Source organism: Leuciscus leuciscus (genome assembly GCF_965113295.1).
Source record: "Leuciscus leuciscus genome assembly, chromosome: 5".
Classification (NCBI taxonomy): Eukaryota; Metazoa; Chordata; class Actinopteri; order Cypriniformes; family Leuciscidae; genus Leuciscus; species Leuciscus leuciscus.
Window position 1 is genome coordinate 47,523,447 of NC_138729.1, and position 24,437 is coordinate 47,547,883.

General features: G+C 36.5%; 1 protein-coding gene across 2 annotated transcripts in view; it reads left to right on the forward strand.

Annotated features, from left to right (window-relative positions):
• The first annotated feature begins 2,046 nt into the window (after positions 1 to 2,046).
• Positions 2,047 to 24,437, forward strand: part of LOC309499676 (A disintegrin and metalloproteinase with thrombospondin motifs 12-like) — a 38,075-nt gene continuing 15,684 nt past the window's right edge. The window contains exons 1-12 of one of the 2 annotated variants that reach the window (XM_082171047.1): positions 2,047 to 2,352; positions 3,584 to 3,951; positions 15,144 to 15,324; positions 16,120 to 16,343; positions 16,468 to 16,551; positions 16,716 to 16,840; positions 17,908 to 18,057; positions 19,038 to 19,181; positions 19,315 to 19,459; positions 21,898 to 21,990; positions 22,067 to 22,212; positions 23,296 to 23,465. In XM_082171047.1, coding sequence (XP_082027173.1) covers positions 2,241 to 2,352; positions 3,584 to 3,951; positions 15,144 to 15,324; positions 16,120 to 16,343; positions 16,468 to 16,551; positions 16,716 to 16,840; positions 17,908 to 18,057; positions 19,038 to 19,181; positions 19,315 to 19,459; positions 21,898 to 21,990; positions 22,067 to 22,212; positions 23,296 to 23,465 — 1,942 coding nt within the window. In that variant the 5' untranslated portion in view covers positions 2,047 to 2,240. Of the gene's footprint in view, positions 2,353 to 2,417; positions 2,765 to 3,583; positions 3,952 to 15,143; positions 15,325 to 16,119; positions 16,344 to 16,467; positions 16,552 to 16,715; positions 16,841 to 17,907; positions 18,058 to 19,037; positions 19,182 to 19,314; positions 19,460 to 21,897; positions 21,991 to 22,066; positions 22,213 to 23,295; positions 23,466 to 24,437 lie in introns of those variants that run through there. The other variant, XM_082171048.1, reaches the window with a different exon arrangement.

Consider the following 24,437-nt stretch of genomic DNA (forward strand, 5'->3'; position numbering starts at 1 on the left):
CATGAGCAAAATGTGACTTATCCCATAGATCAAAAAGCACAGCAATGCTAGAGGTTTTTAAACTGTCACGATTCACTCTGGAATACTTGATTCTAATTGGTCAATAGCGCCATCCAGCGGTCATATATTTCCTAATATTCGCTGAAATAACACAAAAAAAGTGACTCAAAAGAGGACTCTGAGGACTTCAGTGTTACATTACAGAAATATATTTTGTATGTTTTTTTTTACACTATAAATGGCCGTTCACACAAAACCCTTCGTTTTATTTATTTTTGTGTGTAAACATGCGGACGGTCTCGAGTCTTGCCTCACGTGAAAACGGCATTCAAAAAATGCGTCGAGCTCAAGTTTCTTTTCATCCCACTGCCCTGCGTCTTGCTTTTTTATGGTCGTTCACAAAGATATTGCACACAGTGGAAAGGGAAAAACGCAAGACGCGTTTTTTAAAGTCTCCATGAAATCAAAATGTAAGTTTTTTAGCTTAGTATAGCCTAGGAATATGTTAGCCTTACTGTTATTGTTATCTATAAACTAGTGAGCTCAAAAACAATGACAAAATTCACATTTAGAAGATAAGCATTCAAAACTTACAGTCTCTCATCTCCACCATGGATCAATGTAAATTACTGGATGGATGATGGATCAATGTAAAATACCAGTAAATTACTGGTAAATGCGCTGTGTCAACGCGGAATGAAGATTACCGGTATTTTGCGCGTACGAGGTCAGAACGCGCTGACGTAAGAAGTGATTTGGGCCAATCAGAAGCCATTGAAAGAGCAAAGGCTCTGGGCCATTCATAAAATGACGACGCAGATGATGCGTTTACTCCAAGTGGCAACATTCTAATCTGAAAAATGATCTCGGCCATGATCTGACACAACACATCATACCTGTAAGTTATCCTTTCTGAACATTTGTATTGAAATATGGCGCCGCCCATACCCCCCATAAACGGCCTCAAAACCGTTCTTCAGAAAGACTATGGGTGACGTCACAGACGCTTTGTCCATATTTTTTACAGTCTATGGTTTACTCAGCACTGTTTACAAATGTCTTCAAATTGGAGTGATACCGAAACGAAAGCGCTTCTCCCCGTCTGGGCGGATAAAGAGATTTGTCAAAGACTTTAGAGGTCACTTTCGGTTAATGACATCATCACAAAGTTTACCGGTATTTTGGAATGGATGTGTGAATGATCTGTTACCGGTAAAAAGCCAGAACGCTGTTGCTTGTGGGAACAGCACATTTTTGAATTTACAAGTCATTGAATTTGAATTTACAAGTGTAAAGTCGTTCTGGCAATTTTACGGTAATTTACTGTGATTGCTGTGTGAAATGGGCTACGCAAACCGTTGCAGCGATAGCATAGAACGAATCACATGCACGAGTCGGAGCAGACTACAAAACATATTGGACTCATTTGAATTCTACACAGAATGCTATATTTTATAGCGATATGGAGGATTTTAGGAGGAGAAACGTTTAGAAATTAGGAGAAAACTGCAGCTTTATCCAGCTCAACGGCTCTGGCCGAGCTGTGCTATAAACGAGATGATATGCTATTGGCTATTTAAAAAAAGGGGAGGAGCTGTTCGATATGTCCCGCCCTGTTTTCCTGTTTCAGCGGGCCTTTAATCAGCACAGCAGTTAAACACGTCCGCATTGTTTACATAGATAGCTTTAAGACACTATACTTATACAATTATGAACAAACATAAAATCAAATCATTATTTATATCAACGAATTTGGTGAGCAGCCCGTGGAGTAAACGGGATTATGTACAGTCAGCTGGTCATTATCGCACAATAAACCACTGAGGAATAATGACCAGCTGACCGGACATTATCCCTCACTTAAGACACGTACAAAATTCTGGGTTGCACTAAGATTTTCTTATGGATAAGCAACGTTTGCAGTCTATTTTTGAACAATAAAAAGTGTCATTTGAGTGTGTACTAGGTACCTCCCTTGTTTTTATATTCCTGTGGCGATCTCCTCTCCTCTCTTCTCTCCTCCTGCGCGTGGAAACAGGAGGAAAGTCAGTCACTGGAATCTCTCCTCCCACTCCACATCATATTCCTTCATTCTCTGTTCACTTTTCCTTCTCCGTGTCGCTGACCCCAGAGGTCTCCTGCTTTCACCAGAAACTCCCCTCAGGACTGACTTTAACTAGTTCTTCGGCTTCAATGCCGCAGAGCGTTTATTTACCCTTTTAATTTTGCATTGCAGAAACATGCCAAGTCGGGTCAGCGTCGCGATTTTGCGGTTTAATTGTGTTTTCTTTCTGGCTGCGAGCCACGTCAAGAGCTCTGATCCGGACTACCTCTTTCCAGACACAGAACAAGGTTTGTGCATACGTTTTCATGCATAAGAATTATACAGTTGTGTTCAAGCATATTTTACTACAGATTTTAGGCTGTTTTATTTACAGAAGCAGCTGGTAAGTCCTTATGATATGTCAAGTGTTTCACTGAGGCGAGTGGTCAGTCCATGTTTCTGTTTATGGAGTCCTGAACTTTACACAATCTCATTCTATAAAAGCACATTTAACCCTTTTATGTATGAATGATTCAGTTACAAAGGATTTTTTTAACTTAAATATAACATTCTTTCTCAATCTTGTATAGCTATGTATTTGGAGAAACTTGCACATCTGTTCATTGCAGTAAAAGGTACTTGGTACATCAACTCTTTCATCAGTCATTTTGACTGTTTTATGATGTCTGACATGAAGAGGACAGTGATGTAGAATTATGGGTAAGGATCAAAGGTAATCATTCATTGTGGTTTGGATAAAGTCACTCTCTGAATGGTTTAAATGGCTTGAATGAATCAATGCCTATAGGTTATATTTCACCCTATCAGAAGAACATTTTTCATTTTTTATTAGAAGTATTTTGATATTAAAGGGTTTTAGGAGTATTAAAATGCACACATTTTGTATTTTTCACACTTTCCACATTCACTTTTTGTGTCATTTGTTTTTAGTTTTTAGTTTTTCAAAGAATGCACATATATATATATATATATATATATATATATATATATATATATATATATATATATATATTGTGTGTGTGTGTTTATTTTATATATATATAATATTATTTTATTCATTAGGCTATACATAGCATCAATATATACACACACATATATACACTATATATACTGTATAGAATATATATATATATATATATATATATATATATATATATATATATATATATATACTATATAGTATATATATGTGTGTGTATATATTGATGCTATGTATAGATTAATGAATGAAATAATATAATAATTGAATACAAATATTTAATAAAATGTCATAAAGATGCAAAAGATTTAATGGTCCTAAAAGTCCTAGTCTTTTTGCTAAATGTAAATTATTTATTTATTCATTCTCTCTTTTTTCCCATTTAATTTTATGGTGAAATATGACTGAAATAACCATTTTTTGTGAGTTGTGCCCTTATCCTCTGGTAGCTCCAGAAATGATTATCTGCTGTAATATGTACTTGAACTGAAAAATGTAAAGTATTTAAATTGAACTGTCTTGTTTTCATTCATTCGTAGACCTCTTCATCAAGAAACACTCTGAATTTTATGTGGATCACCCTGAAAAAGTGGACAGGAATGGAAAATTCATCTCATACGCTTTATCACATCACTTCACTAACATGCGACATAAGAGGGACCTAAATTCAGCGGAGAGGCGGGTGTATTACAAACTCAACTACAAAGGGCGGGAGTACACGCTCAATCTAACCACCAATGACAACCTACACTCTAATGAATATGTGTTGGAGAGACACAACGGGAGTTTAATGGAAAAGTGGCCACGAACATCTGGGAATGGTGCCTGCCACCTTCTTGGCACAGTAACGGTTGATAACATGCCAAGTGTTATCCGGACCGCCGCTATCAGCACCTGTGAGGGACTGGTGAGAAATATCTGACTTAATCTGTCAATTGTTTAATGTATATCATGCAGTTCATTTCTAGGCCAGTTGCATAAACTGCTTAGACTAGTCTTAAAAGTAATAAATAAATAAAAAAATTTCAAGACTGGTCCTAACTTTTTAAAGTCAGTTACATAAAAAGTTAGATCTGTCTGACTGATTTCTAATTGGTCAAATTGTTTCTTAAGACACAGTCTTAACAGGCTAAGTTGATGCAAATGGCCACTGGTGTAAATTCACATACTTGCGGTAGTGCTGATATTGTCATCAGCTGTTAAAGTCAACATAAAATTTCAATTGACCTTATTACATTTTTTACGGATATCCCTGATCTAATTCTGAACAATTGATCAATGCACATTTTAAAGAAAGCCATTTTTTCTCTGAACAACTCAAGTGAAGTCTCCTTTATTTACAGTATATAGCGCTTTATACGATACAGATTGTGTCAAAGCAGCTTTACAGTGATAAAGTAATGATTCGATGATGCCAACAGAATTCAACTGCAGTAAAGCAGCTCTAAAAGGACAACAGTACACAGTTATTATGCAGTTGAAATCAGTTCATTGTTGATTCAGTTTTGTTCAATAACTATGTAAAGTCAATTATGGAATGAGTTCAATTCATCTATAAACTAGCTCTGGAGAAATCAATGATGTCATCGTCCAGCTCAGTTCAGTTCTCATCCAATAGTGTCAGTGCAGTAATATCAATAATATTTCTGAATATTAAGTGTCCCCAACTAAGTAAGCCAAAGGCGACAATGGCAAGGAACTGAAACTCTCCCTTAAGCCTGACATTACCTGTCATCCTATTCCCAAATCATTTTTACCGTGTTCTTATCCTTACATTTTTATTTCGAATATTCTGTCATCTCTGAAATCTGCCACATAATGGAAGTAGAATGGGTTGCTAATGCAGTTTCATGTATTTGAAATTAATCTGACTGTTTCTTTCAGAGTCCACTAGTAAACAATGTTATTTTAGTATTATTTAAGCCCCTGGTTTCACAGACAAGGCCTAAGTCTAGTCCAGACTAAAATGCATGTCTCAATGATGCATGTCATCAATCATCATTGATGTCAATGATGACAATGTTTTGTCTCAAGATGCGCACCAGTGTAGTGTTTTTTTTTAAATCTAAGGCATGTTTATAAAAGCTATTTAAATGTCCTACCGAACTAAGGCCTAATACTGGCTTAATCTAAGCCTTGTCTGTGAAACAGGGCACTATACTATTATATCTTTATTTTAGTAATTCAGTAATAAAATATTCAGTAAAAAAAAAAAAATTTTTTGTTATAAAATAAACTTAAACTTAAACTTTAAATTTCAAATGTTTTTTTACGTTTAAGCGTTTCACCTTATATTCAGTATATTTATTTAAATGAATGAAACAAGTTTTAGTTTTAGTTAACAATTACCAAACAGCTAGTGAAGAGCTCCTGTAAACCTGGCGGTCCCAGACAGAACAAATGCCTGTCTGGAGCGACATCGACTGGCCTGTTAGACTCTTAACTCTTTGGCCCCTGTTTTGTTTGCAAAAAGAAGTCAGTGTTTAGCCCTCAGAGTGACAATGGGCCGACTGTGTGTTCAGCAGAGTAGATATGAAAGAGTTTATATTTTCCAATAATGACCGTCGGACTGTAAATCATCCCACTATTACGCGACAACTTACCAAATAGATACACAAATGGACATGAACTATTGATCTGAGTTTAAATGATTTTAAATCTATGAAGGAGATTGTGTCTGACAACTGAATTTCACTGCAGAATGCCACGATTGGCCAATCAGAATGAGCTGTTCCAGAGACCCATGTAATAAGATCCAATAGTAGTCTGTTATTCGAAGTGGACGCTCATAAAAAGCGGGGAACTTGAGAAGAACTGTAACCAGGTCAGTGTGTCAGCACATAACATGACTCATTCTGACTTGGCAATTGAACAAGAAGTTGCAAACAGGAGAGGCAGAGGGAATCGATTGTTGGTGAAAGCTTAGGAAAGAGTTCTGGACTTGAAAATGAGCTTCGATTTATTAGGTGCATGTATAATTTGCAGAAGAATGCATGCATTACTTGCAGTAAATGCTGTCTCTGTCTGTCAGTCACTGCCTGAGCATGCATGCTCCTCCTGTAAGGTCAATCAACAGCGCTTCATTCCGTTCTCATGTTATCTTCCCCTAAAAACATTCTCTCTCAGTCTCGGGTGCCATTACACTCGCATTCCTTTCGCTTGTATGCATTCACTCCTCAGAGACTCAGGTGTTTAAGAAGAAAATAAATAACTGACAGATAGACCTCTATAAAAATGCTGTACAGGTTATTGAGACAATGCCAGGTGCTTGGGACAAAGTCAGGATTCCTTGTGACCAAACTAAAATATAATGAGGTGCTAATGATCAGTACAGAGCATTTATGCACTACAGTCAGGCACACAAAAAACATTGTGCTAATGTTTTGTGCAATGCATTTGGTGGTGGAGCAGAGGCCAGAAACTTCACATTCAACATTGCAGGGCTTGTGGAAAGTTATTTGTAGTTTTCGAAGGAACAGTTTAACCAAACATAAAAATTCTGTCATCATTCTGTAATTTTAATCTTTCTTTTTTTTTCCATACAAGGAGAAACTCACGCCATTGGTTCAGCGTTCAGCCAGAAGTTGACATTTTGAACCACTCAAACGATACACTAGTGTTCAAAAGTTAAATTTTTTTAAGTTAAAAGTTTAATCAATTTAAAATGTAAAAATGTTGTTAGTATGTTTTCAAATGTAATTTATTCCTGTGATTCAAAGCTACATTTTCAGCATCATTACACCAGTCTTCAGTGTCACATGATCCTTCAGAAATCATTCTAATATGATGATTTGCTGCTCGAGAAACATTTCTGATTATTATCAATGTTGAAAACATGTAGTGCTGCTTAATATTTTTGTGAAAACCAGAATAAAAAATTTTCATTATACTTTGACGAGCATAAAGTTCTAAAGCTGTTTCAAATCATACCTATCTGACCGACCGCTACCATTTTGTCTATTTAAATGGAGAAAAATCGATCATAACTCCAGTAAACTATGGAGTGCCGCAGGGATCTGTGTTAGGCCCTCTGTTATTCTCAATATATATGATGCCACTTGGAAATATTATAAGGAAACATGGAATTAGTTTCCATTGTTATGCTGATGACACTCAAATATATATTTCATCACGGCCGGATGAAAACGCTAAATTTTCCAAATTGACAGAGTGTGTTAAAGATATAAAAGATTGGATGACGCGTAATTTTCTTTTATTAAATCCAGACAAGACAGTGGTAATACTTATCGGTTCAAAAAACCGCCCACAAAACCTCGCACAATACAACTTTAACATCATAGGATGTCCTGTTACTTTACCCTCTACAGTAAAAGACCTGGGTGTTATACTCAATTGCAACCTGTCTTTTGAAAATCATATTTCATATGTTACAAAAACAGCCTTTTTCCACCTTAGAAACATTGCTAAGCTACGTAATATGCTATCAGTTTCTGATGCAGAAAAGTTAGTTCATGCATTCATGACCTCGAGACTGGATTACTGTAATGCTTTATTAGCTGGTTGTCCTGCATCCTCAATAAACAAGCTACAGTTAGTCCAAAATGCCGCCGCTAGAGTTCTTACGAGATCAAGAAAATATGATCATAATAACACCGATTTTATCATCACTGCATTGGTTACCTATAAAGCTCCGTATTAATTATAAGGTATTGCTACTGACTTATAAAGCCCTAAACGGCTTAGCTCCAGTCTATTTAACGGATCTTCTATCGCCCTATATTCCATCGCGCTCTTTAAGATCACTAAATTCAAGGCTTTTGGTCATACCTAGGATATCCAGAACCACCAAAGGAGGGAGAGCATTTTCACATTTGGCTCCAAAACTCTGGAATAGTCTTCCTGATACTGTTCGTTGCTCAGACTCGCTCTCCCAGTTTAAAATTTAGTTATAGCTTAACTAATTTTCGCTCTCTAAAGTCTTCCTGATACTGTTCGTTGCTCAGACTCGCTCTCCCAGTTTAAAATTTAGTTATAGCTTAACTATAGCAAAGTTATAATACAACTTTGTTGTATTATTTTAATTTAATACTGTGAAGCTGCTTTGATAGGTAATACTTATCGGTTCAAAAAACCGCCCACAAAACCTCGCACAATACAACTTTAACATCATAGGATGTCCTGTTACTTTATCCTCTACAGTAAAAGACCTGGGTGTTATACTCAATTGCAACCTGTCTTTTGAAAATCATATTTCATATGTTACAAAAACAGCATTTTTCCACCTTAGAAACATTGCTAAGCTACGTAATATGCTATCAGTTTCTGATGCAGAAAAGTTAGTTCATGCATTCATGACCTCGAGACTGGATTACTGTAATGCTTTATTAGCTGGTTGTCCTGCATCCTCAATAAACAAGCTACAGTTAGTCCAAAATGCCGCCGCTAGAGTTCTTACGAGATCAAGAAAATATGATCATATAACACCGATTTTATCATCACTGCATTGGTTACCTATAAAGCTCCGTATTAATTATAAGGTATTGCTACTGACTTATAAAGCCCTAAACGGCTTAGCTCCAGTCTATTTAACGGATCTTCTATCGCCCTATAAACCATCGCGCTCTTTAAGATCACTAAATTCAAGGCTTTTGGTCATACCTAGGATATCCAGAACCACCAAAGGAGGGAGAGCATTTTCACATTTGGCTCCAAAACTCTGGAATAGTCTTCCTGATACTGTTCGTTGCTCAGACTCGCTCTCCCAGTTTAAAACTAGATTAAAGTCGCATCTCTTCAGCCAGGCATTCATATAATCCTACAGTTCAAACTACAATCCGGCCTCTAGCTCATAAATGCCAGAGGAGAACTGGCCCCCGACTGAGCCTGGGTTCTCCCAAGGTTTTTTTTTCTCCATTAGGTCACCTGATGGAGTTTTAGGACACCATTAGGTCACTTGATGGAGTTTTTCGGTTCCTTGCCACTGTTGCCTTTGGCTTGCTCAGTTGGGGATATTTTGGGGATATTTAATTTAATTTGATCAATCAATAAATTCCTCTTGAAACAAACTTTGTTGTATTATTTTAATTTAATACTGTGAAGCTGCTTTGATACAATCTGTATTGTGAAAAGCGCTATACAAATAAACTTGACTTGACTTGACTTGACTTAAAGAACAGCGTTTATTTAAAATTGAAATGTTTTGTAACATCAAAAATGTTTAATTTGTCCTATTTAATACTGATCCCAAACTTTTGAACGGTAGTGTATCTTGAAAGCCGTACAGAGCCATAGGGCCCTATTTTAACGATCTAAAACGCAAGTGTCAAAGCGCAAAGCGCAAGTAACTTTGTGGGCGGGTCTCGGCGCTGTTGCTATTTTCCCGGCGGGATAAATGACTCTTGCGCCAGGCGCAAATCTAAAATGGGTTGGTCTGAAGTAGCTTCATTATTCATAGGTGTGGTTTGGGAGTAACGTGAAATAAACCAATCAGAGCGTCATCTCACATTCCCTTTAAGAGCAGATGCGCTTTTTCCATAGCGGATTGCTATTGTAACGGCGGATTTGCCAGGCGCGCGCCAGGAGCGGTTCACAGCCGAGGAGAGCAACGCTCTCGTCACGGCCGTAAAAGAGAGAAGTTACATTGAAATGGAGAAACCCACCCAAATTAACTACGGTTAAACAGGCGTATGATAATTTGGGTAAATGTGTAAGCTAGATGTATGCTTTTATAATAAATTGTCTATCTATCTATCTATCTATCTATCTATCTATCTATCTATCTATCTATCTATCTATCTATCTATCTATCTATCTATCTATCTATCTATCTATCTATCGTAATAATGTATGATTTGCAAAAATGAAAACTGCTGCTTCTGTGTAGATGAGAGAATCAAAGTGCGCGTTGTGCACACGCTACATTGATTATGGCCAAGCATGCGCCCTTAAAATAGCATATGAATAACATGCGCAACGCGCCACTGACTTTAAACTATTTTTTCCTGGTTAGTGGCGCAATTGTTTTCTAAACCTGCAAAATAGCAAGAAGGAACGTTTGCGCCGGAACACGCCTCCTCTTTGCGCTGAACCGCCCCCGGGAGCGCAAGTGTATTTCCTAACTTACCGACGTGCTTCTGTGGAGGGAAAAGTCCGCTTTGCGTGGGTGCAAAATAGGAATGATACATGCGTCGCTGTACAAAGTCACTTGCGCTGGGTGCAAGATAGGGCCCCTAGTGTTTATACTTGTCTCACACATAAATCTGGGATGGGAAAAAGTATTTTAGTAATTTTGTATTTTTTATTTGCACGATAAACTGAACTTTAAGACTGTTTCCTGTTTGGTTTATGGTCCTTGCGAAAAACTCGTTAGCACTGAACTCTGTTGACTTCATTTTTGTTCAACTTTTATTTGAAACCAGAGCAGTGACAGATAAACAAATCTACCCGTCACTGACCCGCTCTGCATCAGTCATTAGATCCATACATTCTTCCTGCCCTCCAGAGGATGTATAGCTGGTTTTGAAGGACTATACTATAGTTTATAGTCCTTTACGTAAGCCTATATCCTGTTAGAAGTCCTACCGAAACCGGCAGGAACTCTGGAAGCCGAGCAACACACACATGGCTTCTGTATTTAGCAGTTCAGGTTTTGTTTTCACAATGCCCCCTGACACCAAAGCTCACGTTTCTGCTGTGAGGAGCAGATGAGGAGAGAGAAAGAGAGGAGTGGCCCACAAAAAACAGAGATGGAATGAAATGTCTTATGTTCTTGTGTAGAGTACTTTGGCAGTAAAACAAAATGGCGATTGTATTATATTTTGTATGTGGTGCATATACTGTATGTATATACAGTATATATATATATATTAGGGCTGTGAAACGATTAATCGTGATTAATCGCATCCAAAATAAAAGTTTGTGTTTACATAACGTTAGCCTCATAGCATAATTGCCTACGTCCTATTTAAAAAAAAAAAAGACTTAGGCAATTATGCTATGAGGCTAACGATAATATATGTGTGTGTACTGTGTATAATTATTTTGTATACACACACATGCATGTATATATTTAAGAAAAATTTGTTTATATAAAAAAATGTATATTTCTATATAATATAAATTATATATATACAGTATATACATGCAAATATTTCTTAAATATATACATGCATGTGTGTGTATTTTTATGTACAAAATAATTATAGTACACACACATATTTTATGTAAACGCAAACTTTTATTTTGGATGTGATTTAAGCGTTTCACAGCCCTAATATATATATATATATATATATATATATATATATAATTATAATATGTTATTAATTATTAACGTATTATATTCTGTGTACTGTTCAGTATCACAGTACTTTAAATATATATGGTATGGAATGATTTCCATATTCATATAGGCTACCATAGATACTTCAAAGAATATTGTGTCATCATGATAAGTTACTGTATCAATTATACTCTATCATCATATGATAATCCTTGTATTATCATGGTAAAGGCACTTTTTTGTAGCGTGAAGATTTAAATTAATTATTTGTTTTGGCTATAGGATACTGAAGAAACTTTTATTGCTCTGCCGTTTCACTTTCAAGATAAATAATGTTTTAACTGTGTCCCAGATATTAAGAGAGAGAGAGAAAAAATTGAATTATAGAAAATAGAACACAAATAAGACACTTGTTAACATACAGTATAGTAAGAGTATGGCAGCTCAGATTATTTGGTTTTGGAAGTATTCAGTGAGAAACGTTTGAGTTCATATTGAGATTTTTGATGGCAAACTTTGGTATCTTGGCAGATCTGAGCACAGTTTGAGATCTCTTCTGCAACTCTAGAGGAGAAACGTGAGATTACTGGGATCTTTTCTCAGGAGAAAAATCAGAGACGTAAACAAATCTATATTTTTATATTGTCTAAAGGAAGCAATTGAGACATTAAACAGATCTCAGTTGGGATTTTTCTTTCATTTGAGGAGATATGTAAGAGTGCTTCTCACGCCATACCTGTACAGCACAGTTGTGTGTGTTGCAGGGGTTAGTATTGTTTAGACTCTGTGGATGATCTATATTATGACTGTATCTCCAGCCCCCTGGAGGATTCATGGTCTTTCCACAAATCCTAGTATCTGTTTTGCATTACAAGCAGAAACGTTTCAAAACATTTGGAATGTTTTTCTGGTCACAGTTTATTTAGTTTGCACTGAAAACACACACACACACACACATGCATACACACCTGTTTTTGGCCTGTGGGACTGATTCATTCAGCTGGGCGGTGAAGCTGGGATGTCCCTGCAGTTCCAAGAATGAAGGGCTATAAGAGAAAAATGGCACGTTTCAGAGATGTGTTGTTTGCCAAATTAAATCTCGCAGGTTGAAGTGTTCAGAGTCCAAGACATACAGACAATCACACTTTAAGAACAATCTAAAAAGTTAACATGCAACCTGATCTGATCCTTAAAATGTGCGTTTAACAGTCGGGGTTATGAGTTTGTTCAAAACTCGTATAAGCAATACCAATGGTGCTTAGGATTGAATTCAATTGATAAAAGTAAAGACAGTAAAGACTTTTATAACATACACAAATTCAATGAAATTTCAAATAAATGCTGAAAATTTCAACGCATCTTGAAAAAAAAAAATCAGTTTCCACCAAAATATTAAGCAGCACAGCTGTTTTCAACATTGTTAATCATAAAATTGTTTCTTGATCTGCAAATCAGCATATTAGAATGATTTCTGAAGGATCATGTGACACTGAAGACTGGAGTAATGATGCTGAAAATTCTGATTTATATCAGGAATAAATTATATTTGAAAATATATTCAACTAGAAAACAGTTATTATAATTTGCAATATTTCACAATAGTACAGTTTTGACTTGACTTTGATCAATTAACTGCAGCCTTGGTGAGCATTAAAACATAAACAATCTTTTTGAAAGGTACTGCATATATATAGTGTATATATATCTTAAAGGTGCAAATAGGATTGAATTCAATTTAACACTTGCATGTCAAACTGCACGGATGTGTGGCATTTAACGGTTATAGTGTGTTTGTACTGTGTTTTAGCATGTGCACGTGACACGTTCTGGAACACCAGGTGGGTAATAATCCTACTAAAGCCCCCGCAGTGTGGAGAAAATGTCAGGACTGGCAAGAACTTGCAGGGAAAATGAACAAACAGAGGGAGTGTGACAGGGAAAATACCTTCCCTGCATTCAGCGGAATTCCAACAGATCTAAGTAATGGGACCTGACACCTGAAGTGTCATTACAGTACAAACTACTTCAAACCATTTGAACAAACCCTTCCCTAATCTCTAAATTTTAACCGTTAATGCGTAACGCGTCCCACACTGTTTGGGCTACAGACATGAATGACACATCAAACTGAGTGGCTTGTTGTGGAGAGTTGGGCTGTAAATTTGTTGGGTGTGCCATTTTCAACTGGTGGATGTTAAAGGGGTGGTATAATGCCCTTTTCACAAGATGTAAAATAAGTCTTTGATGTCCCCTGAGTGTGTATGTGAAGATTTAGCTCAAAATAGCCCACAGATATTTTTATATAGCATGTTAAAGTTGTCACTGTTTTAGGGTGAGCAAAAACGCACCGTTTTGTGTATGTTCCTTTATATGCAAATGAGCTGCTGCTCCTGGCACAGGGGGCGGAGCTTCAAGAGCTTGTGTCCTGAACATTTCAAAAACTTTTAGCCTTTTATGTTCAAACCGGAGTCAGAAAGATGGAGAGACTCAAGAAGAAGTGACAACATGTAGAATGCAACAGGACATTTCTGAATGGTTAGTTGATGATTTTAGATAGTTTATGTGTAGTTATCTTGTCTAGTCATTGATCAGCATATTCTGTCATGATAATCTATAAATCGTGTTCCCAGGGGCGGGGTTTATGCAAATTTTAGGGTTAGTGATGTCACTAACCTGGGAGGAAGCTTGTGTAGTCCCTACCAGCCGTTTGTTGTAGTCCTTAAAAAGCTATTTCTTTAAAAGCAAATATCTCCCTTTGCTTTGAACTTTGAGCATTGTAACTTTGCAGATGTTGTTTATGCTCAAACAGCAACATTACACACTAACTAAAGTTAGAAAAGTGAAATCATAATCAACCGACTCTTTAAAACAGGTGAAAAATTACCATAGATTTACACTGACAAAGTGCGAACCCATGGGACCCCTAAATCATACAGTAGATACAGGATGGTTGGCTCTTTTGCTTTTGAGCAATGTACAATCATAAACTGTGACATACAATGTTACTCCTACATCATGGTGGCGAGTTTTGAACTTTAGAATTAAAGAGGCTCAAAACACAAGACCGTTTAAATATTTGGTAATATTTGTAAATATTCTTTGAAAGACGACTCTTAAAGCCCGTTCACACCAAGAACGATAACTATAAAGATAACAATAACTATATTAGCGGACGATATCGTTCTGTTTATTCTAAGCGTGCTGCAGTTTTGTCATCAGCCACTTTAAATGATCAAGCTCTTTAAAGCAGGATGGATTCTGATTGGCTGTCAATGTTTTTATCATTCATCAGCTGGAAATATTGTTCTGAAAGTGATTCCAACAAGATCATTTTTTTATTTATAATTTTTTTTTGAATATTTATCGTTATCGTTATCATTATAGCCCTTGATGTGAACTGGCCTTTATGCTCATGAAGGCTGCATTTATTTGACCAAAAATACAGTAATATTGTGAAATATTTGTTAAATTTTTTTTTATATATATTATATAAAATATATAATGTATCAAATGTAATTTATTCCTGTGATGCAAAGCTGAATTTTCCACATCAGTCACACGACCCTTTAGAAATCATTCTAATATGCTGATTAAAACATTTCTAATTATTATCAATGTTGAAAAACCATTGTACTGCTTAATTTTCTGAAAGTCGAAATATAAATATTTATTTGAAATACAAATATTTTGCAACATGATAAATGTCTTTTCCCCCACTTTTGATTAATTTAATGCATCCATGGTGAATAAAAATATTAATTTAGTTTTTTTTAAAGGACTTCCCCCAAAAATGTTAATGATAGTATAAATTACATCTGTTATGATTTATGACTAAGTGTGTTGTTTTTTACTTATAGAGAGGGCTGTTAAATTTACCGGAGGGGCCGTTATTGATCGAGCCGGTCCGTGGCCTCGCCCCAAATGTCACCCATCCTCGACACCCACACGTGATCTACCGGAGTTTAACCTGGAGCGCTCTCAGGCGGCGACGCAGCACAGATGCACACAGTGTTCACTATAGTCCCTGTGGTGTCAAAGGTCAGAGAAACAAGAAATATATTTAATTATGTTAGATGCATAATCTTTATATGGTGTTAAAGGATATTTCACCAAATAATACTTTGGGAAACTAGTAACTACTGCCTGGTTTCACAGACAAGGCTGAAGTCTAGTCCCAGACTAAAATGCATACTTGAGCTGTTTCAACTGAAAGCAACTTGCACTGACGTATCTTAAAGGCACACCATGCAAGATTTGTACCTTAATAAAACAGCCTCGAAATAATTTCGATGGTAAACAAACTAGTAGTAGGGCGAATCATCGCCGCTGGCAAAACCAGCGATGCAAGTTTGAGAAGTGGCACCCCGACAAATCTCACGAGAATCACGACTTGCTTTACGGCACGACGTCACATACATCAACAACATATGAAGCAGCCTCTATGGAAGACACTAGCACGCATTTCAGACGTGAATCATGGCAGAGTCGACGAAGAAAACCAAGAAAGCGCGGTCGGAAGAGTGCAGAGACGGCTCTGCGTGAGTGGTATTTACGACAGTAACGTTAAATACAAGTACTCCACAGCGACTCTAGGGGTCGCTGTTCGAGGAAAACGGAAACTGCATAGTGTGCCTTTAAAATATCTCACTGCCATTGTTTTGTCTCAAGATGCACAGCAGAAATGTTTTTTTTTTCTAAGGCACGTTTATAAAAGCTACTTAAATGTCCTAATTGAACTAACTTAATCTAAGCCTTGTCTCTGAAACCGGGCCTACATTTTTTTAATCAGTGTAAGATGTGTTGCATGAGCAGAATTTGTCTGTGTTTGTGCAGAGGGTTCCAAGTATTCCCAACAGGTGGAGCAGGAGAGAGAGCGCTGGGAGCAGGAACAGCAGGGTGGGGATCGTACTGACGAATGGAGACGACCTCGGAGAATCTTCCCTCGCTCCATCAGCAAAGAGCGCTGGGTGGAGACCATGGTGGTGGGCGACTCCAAACTCGTGGAGTACCACGGAAGTGGAAACGTTGAGTCCTACATCTTTACCATCATGAACATGGTAAGTGATTCAGTTTTAACTAAGACTTTCATTGAATAAAAAAAAAAAAAGCAGCTAGGTGACCTGCTACTTCCATTGCGCCTCTGACTTTTATATGTAAAGATTTTGCATTACTTTCTTGTAGGTGGCTGGAATTTTTCACGATGCCAGCATCGGTAATGCAGTCCATATCATACTGGTCCGGCTCATTCTACTACAGAGAGAGGAAGTACATATACATTTATTTTGATATTTATAGATTTATTTTGCCAAACTTATTTATGCTGGTCTGATGAGGCTGGTTAAACATCACTGAATAACATATGCTTTTTTTTAGCAGGATTACTGGACATCATAGAAATAAAATTAGTTTGGCCTTTTGTGTGTTTTCAGAAAGGGCTGAAGATCGTCCACCACGCTGATACGACTCTCAACAGCTTCTGTACATGGCAGAAAAACCTCAATCCTCAAAGTGACACTCATCCTGCGCACCATGATGTTGCTGTACTCATCACACGGTAAAAACACTGTTAATATCTTTTATATTTATATATCTTTTATTTTATTTATTATCTTTTATATTTTTCATACCTTATATATTTAATATCTTTTTTATTTAGGTTTTTATTGCAGTAGTTTCAACATTTCTTTACAGGTGGATGGTACCTGAAATCTCAGACAGTAAAGTATAATAAAGACAATAGTAAAATTTGTATAATAATGACAGTAAAAACATCAGTTGTGGTAACAATGATTATTATATTATATTATATTATATTATATTATATTATATTATATTATAATTTTATAATAATTTTTACTATATATTTATATATATATATATTTTCCCCAAAATAAATCCGGCCTTGGTGAACATATGGGACATCTTTCAAAAACAATATATATTCTGATGTCTGTGCATTGTTGTTTTATTTCATGTGCACACACACATATACAGTATATGAAATTAAAAATGCATAAGATGCATATATGAATATATAATTATGAACAGTACATATTCATATATTCATTCTTATGCCTGTAAAATGTATTGCCAGTTGTCAGTATCTAAATGATCCAAATGATCTAAATTTACTGGATTTATTCAATTATTTAATATTGCTATATTTAATATTGCTGACCTAAATACAGTGGAATGCACCACTGAAACAATTGCACATATACAGCTACCTAGTAAGAAACATTATCCAATTTTCAAGAGGTAAAGTGATGTCAAACATACACATGAACTCACTCACTCGCATTTATTATCATAAATGTCAGTTTCTTGGTTACAGTAATGGAGCTCTCTGTCTCTGAGCTTTTAACAGTCCCTAAACGCTCTCTTTTCAACCCAGAGCTCCACAGATGGAATGACCTCATCATGTTCTGCGTCCAAGGCTTTGAGATTCTCCAGAGCTCAAGCATGCTTAACACAGTTTTGCATAAATGGCAAAGAATTCAACCCGAGACCATAACTCTTCTTCAGCAGTTTTCCCCCTGCAGCACAACTTTAGTAGCCTATAAAATGAAAGCTGTCTGTCATGCTCTTTTGTGTCTGACCCGGTGTGATCTCTGCTCTCAGGAAGGATATCTGCGCAGGCATGAACCAGCCGTGTGAGACGCTAGGCTTGTCTCACCTGTCAGGCATGTGCCAGCCACATCGCTCCTGCAATATCAACGAGGACTCAGGGCTACCGGTCGCTTTCACCATCGCTCATGAGCTTGGACACAGGTACGTTTGGATCAGATGCTGATCAAATATGGCATTCATTTTTTTAATACATCATTTGGAAAGGTCACTGTAGGTGAACTGTAAAGAAATAAATGTTTCTCTTCCTTTAGACCCAATTCCCTTAGATTAGGTCAGATTTAAAAAAATATATATATATATATTTTTTTTATCATGGATTCATTATATTGTCAGCGTTGGTTGCAGGAGAGATGAATCTGGATCTAAATGCAGCAGTCTTTATTTAAAAATCAACTCAAATCTTCACAAAACAGAATCTCAGGAACAGGAACAAAATCAGGAACAGAACAACCAACTCTAAATATGAACACATGAACACACAAACTAAATATGCGACATAAATAGATCAAAAGTGCATTTGTAAAATAATTTTCTATTTCAAATAAATGCTGTTCTTTTGAACTTTCTATTCATCAAAGTATCCTGAGATTTTTTTTTATCAAGGTTTCCACAAAAATGTGAAACTGCAAAACTGTTATCAACATTGATAATAATAAGAAATGTTTATTGAGCAGCAAATCATCATATTAGAATGATTTCTGAAGGATCATGTGACTCTGAAGACTGGATATTTTATTTTACTATTTAAATAATAATAATATTTAAATAATATTAAATAATATTATTAAATTTATTTAAATAGTAAACTATTATTTATTTAAATAATAAAACATATTATTTAATATTTTAATATTAAATAATATTTAAATAGTAAAATATTTTACTATTTTAGATAAACATATCTAAATAGAAAAAAAAATTCTTTACTTTTAAAAATTTTCTTTTTCTTTTTCTAAACTTTACTGTGTTTTTGATCGAATAAATGCAGCCTTGGTGAGCATAAAAGACTTCTTCTAAAAACATAAAAAAAATCTTAGCTAATAGTGTACATTTGAAGGGATAAAAGGTGTTGAGTGATTTAAGGAGTGATTTAAGGAGTGATTCGCCTTGTTTTGTTGTAGTTTCGGAATCCAACATGACGGTCAAGGGAATGACTGTGAGTTAGTGGGGAGACATCCCTTCATCATGTCCCGTCAGCTCCACTACGACTCCTCTCCTCTCACCTGGTCCTCCTGCAGCAAGGAGTACATAACCCGCTTTCTCGAGTGAGAACACGCTCTCTTGTACAGGAACATGTAATTGCATGCTTTATATCTTACGTCTTACCACTAATTTGTGAGAATTCCAGACTATGACCTTCATTCATAAAGCTCTGTCATCTTCCTCTCACCTGCTCAGTCGCGGTTGGGGTTTCTGTCTGGATGACCGTCCTTCTAAGAAGGGCCTCAGCACCCCGGGGGTGGCACCTGGAGTGCGATACACACCCCAGCACCAGTGCCAGCTGCAGTACGGGCCCAACGCCACCTTCTGCTCAGAAGTGGATGTAAGGAAGTGCATTGTTCAAAAAAACAAGATAAATAGAAAGGGAAAGGATCCAGGATCAAATCAAGTTAAATATCTAAATATTAAATAATTATAAATAATGAGTAAATAATCATTCATTCATATTATTATCATCCAGCTCTTTATACAAAGTTGTACATGTAAGTATGTCCAACTTTATCCACATAAATACAGTTTACTCACTTAGGGCAATATATACTATATAGCAAATCTCAATTGCTTGACTGTATCGTCGCAAAATGTAAACGATTGCTGCGTCCAAATATGCCGACTTCCATACTTTATAGTTGGCAAAAAACAGTATGGCTGCGTCCGAAAACTTAGTCACCTGACTTGTTGCCTCGCTGCCTTATCAGGCAATGACTTTATAGGCAGCGTTTGCGCACAAAGGTACTTTATGAAACTGATTTTGGACAGCCTTCTGAGGCAGCGTAACGGTTTAATGATCTACAGCAAAATGGAGCGAGCTTTGGTGAAAACTAACCAAATATTTAATTACTACAATACTAATTTACACACAAACTGACCACCAACCGAAACTTTCAGACATTTACATTTACATTACATTTTACATATAGTCATTTAGCAGATGCTTTTGTCCAAAGCGACTTACAAATTAGGACTAAATTAAGCGAGTCATCGTGAAGAGGCAAAAAACAACGCAAGAAGTGCTCAAAATACGAAGTTCAGGCATTGTTCAGAGTAGCGTATTTTTTTTAATGAGGTTAAGTGCTCACGGAAGAGATGGGTTTTCAGCTGTCTTTTGAATGTTGCCAGGGATTCTGCATCTCGGATGAGGGTGGGGAGAGCATTCCACCAGTGTGGAACTGTGAATGAGAATGTTCTGGAAAGTGTTTTTGTGGCTTTCTGTGATGGAACCACGAGACGTCGCTCTTTGACCGATCGTAGGTGTCTGGTAGGGATGTAGACTCGTAGGATTGAGTGAAAGTAGGAGGGAGCTGAGCCTGTGATAGTTCTGTAAGCAAGCGTCAATGCCTTGAACTTGATGCGAGCAGCGAGAGGTAGCCAGTGCAGAGAGATGAACAGAGGAGTGACGTGGGCCCTCTTGGGCTCGTTGAAGACAAGACGAGCTGCAGCATTCTGAATCATTTGTAGAGGTTTAGTTGCACATGATGGAAGTCCAGTCAGAAGAGCATTGCAGTAGTCAAGCCTGGAGATGACCAGGGCCTGGACGAGAAGTTGTGTTGCATGTTCAGTTAGGAAAGGCCATCTTTATTTTTCTAGCTCAACTGTCACAGAATGGAAAGCACAGGATTGTGGGATATCAAAGGCAGGGAAGGATACATCTATGCTGCCTTTAAAACTCGATCAGATGAAGGTTTCTCAGGAGACAGGAAGTGCTGCTAACATTGGATTCGAACGTGCCTTGATGCCTTCCTACCTTGTAATGCATCCGCCGAAGGCAGCATTTATCAGTTTTCGGACGCAGCCGATGTGAGCCGAGTAATGTGTCCGAATTCATAGTGTTCATAAAACAGTAGGCGAAAAATACCCGAATGACCTACTACTTCTGGTGAGATTCTGGAATGTACATTCGATGGACACTTTCCTATCCCATGAGGCCACGGGAGAGGATTTGTGAATGGAAGTGAAGCAACACAACCGACGGCGTATGACAATGTCAACACAGTGAATGTAGTACGTCCAGATTTAATTCTTACTACACATATTCATACTATATAGAACATACTTTTTTAACGGTCAACGGTTTCAAACCAAATGTTGCATCTACTACTATATAGTATGCGATTTCAGACGTAGCAACTATTATTGCCCAGCTCTAAGGCATGAAATTCTTAAGATATTATAAACATTAGCATTGTAATTTTCTATATAGCTGCTTTGAAACTATATCTACTGTGAAAAGCACTTTATAAAAAAGAGGAGTATTTACCATGCAAAAGTCACCACCCTTATACTAGCATGTTCTGGATGGAGTCCACAGGTCGTTGAATTGTGGTTGCTAGGCGGATTTTAGCAGATTGCTATGCAGTTTCCAAGATGTTCCTGGTGGTTGTTTATTGCCTCTGTTTAAAAGAGTCTATGCCTAAGTTTCTGTGGTAATGAGGTCCCTAGATTTGGATTGGGACATTGTGGAATGTTTTTGGCCATTTTATTTTTTCCCAAGGCAAAAGTTTTCAATCAAAATATTGTCAGATTTTCAGAAAAATCACTTAAATAATCAAATAATTGCATGCCTCTCTTCAATAACCTGCATGATTTGGTGCTTTTACACCAGAGTTTAATGCTTTCGGTGTTTGTTTTTACAAGCTGAGGGGAAAATATTTTTGTTGTAATGGACACATATACAGTTTAGAGTTTAAGTTGTATCCATTACAATATTACTTTGATTTACTCATAATTTATTACTCATAATTCTGGCCCTTTTGGTTCCAGAATGTGTGTCAAATTCTGTGGTGCTCTATAAATGGAACGTGCCGCTCCAAACTGGACTCGCCAGTCGACGGAACCAAGTGTGGACCGGAGAAGGTAGGAGAGATTTACATGTGGAGAGAAGTGTTTTTTTGTATCACTATATATTTGATCGTGTATCTGTGTGTGTCAGTGGTGTATCTCTGGTGAGTGTGTCATCGTAGGGAAGTTACCGGAAACAGTGCATGGAGGCTGGGGTCCCTGGAGCACCTGGTCCTTCTGCTCTCGGACCTGTGGAGCCGGCGTCCAGTCCGCAGACAGGGAATGCAACAAGCCTAAGTACCATTATTCCTCAGTGCTTTTCATTTATTCATTCATGTTTTGTGGTCAGTAAGATTTTTTTAAAGAAATTTGTTTTATTCAGCATATTAGAATGATTTATGAAGGATCATGTGACACTGAAGACTGGAGTAATGATGCTGAAAATTCAGCTTTGATCACAGGAATAATTTACATTTTTAAATATATTCAATAGAAAAAAGTTATTTTAAATAGCAATAATATTTTACATTATTACTGTTTTTACTGTATGTTTGATGAAATGGTAATACTTTACAATAAGGTTCATTAGTTAGCATTAGTTAACTACCTTAGTTAACATGAATAATGTATTGACTAATACATTATTAAAATCAAAGGTTGTATTTGTTAACATTAGTTAATGCACTGTGAACTACCATGAACAAACAATGAACGGCTGTATTTGTATTAACTAACATTAACAAAAGATGAATAAATACTGTAACACATGCATTGCTCACGGTTAGTTCACGTTAACTAATACATTAACTAATGTTAACTAATGAACCTTATTGTAAAGAGTTACCGATCAAATAAATGCATTTGTGAGCACAAGAGACTTCTTTCAAAAATATTTCACAAATATTTAAGATCCCAACCTTTTGAACGTTAATGTACGTATTGAAATGTATTGAAAACTAAAAAGTTAAAAATCTAATCTTTTTTTGTCACGTGAAATGAAAGGTCAAGTCGGGTGCATTGTATTCTGGGATATAGTATTCTGTGTGCAGTGTGCTTGTTATATCCTGCACTTTTTTGTAAATGTATTAAGCCATTATTGGGTGGATATTCTATGCATACAGAGAATTTACATACTGGCTTCAATAAACATACTGCATAAAAAAGTGCAGTGGTAGTTGTATGCGATTCCTGACAGCGTGTTCATGTATTTCTGCATATTATCTTCTGTACTACCAGCAGAAAACACTAGAGGGCACAGTGCTGTCATAAATTCACTAGTCTCTTTTTTCTCCTCATTTCAATTCCTCTCCCTTCTCAGTCTTTCCTTGTATATTTTGCTGAACATATGATCTGTAGCATGATTTTTGTTTCTATGTACAGACCTGAGTTTGGAGGGAAATATTGTACGGGTGAGCGGAAGCGCTACAGGATTTGCAACACGAAGCCGTGTGCCAGAAAACAGCCCTCCTTTAGAGAGATGCAGTGCAGTGAATTCAACACTGTGCCTTACCACAATGAACTGTACGAGTGGATCCCTGTTGCGGCCAACTGTAAGATCACATGCAGCAATATATTCCATTCAAATGTGTATATGCATGTACAAGATCAATATTTGTTGTCAAGTGAAAATACACTACCGTTCAAAAGTTTGGGGTCATTTATTTGCTGCATTTATTTGATCAAAAATACCAAAAAAAAAATTAATATTGTGAAATATTATTAGGATTTAAAATGACTGTTTTCTATTTGAATATATTTTCAAATGTAATTTATTCCTGTGATGCAAAGCTGAATTTTCAGCATCATTACTCCAGTCTTCAGTGTCACATGATCCTTCAGAAATCATTTTAATACGCTGATTTTCTGCTCAAGAAACAATTCTTATTATTATCCATGTTGGACACAGTTGTGCTGCTTAATATTTTTGTGAAAACCATGATGCATTTTTTCAGGATTCTTTAAATGAATAGAAAGTTCGAAAGAACAGCATTTATTTGAAATAGAAATCTTTTGCAATATTATAAAATCTTACCCCAAATTTTCACTATTGTTTATCTATCTTAACTTTCATTAGCATAGTGATGGCATCAATGCTTATATACTTAGATTAAAAGAATTTCATGGGTCATGAGGATCTGTTTCAGAAATAATTTTATGTAAACCTCTCTAGCTTATTCAAAAAAATTTTTTGTAAGCCATATCATGTGGACTAAACCACACCTAGTTGACATTTTTGGGGCCTGTAAGCCACCATCCCTGCTTCGTTGATCATATTTCTTCTCAAGAACTGTTTGAATAAACACAACTTTCTACAGATCTTAATGTTTGTTACCCTGAAGTCTTGAGAAATGAAAACATGTGCTCTCTACAACTGAACAGCTGAGCCAAGACACTGAGTTAATGCACGCTGCGGCGGGTCGAGGCCTGTTGACATTAACATAAAACTCCTTACACGTGGCTGCTTACAGCTTTATAGAGTTTGTTGGTTCACTTTCAAGAATGCCACACTTTTATTAGCCAGC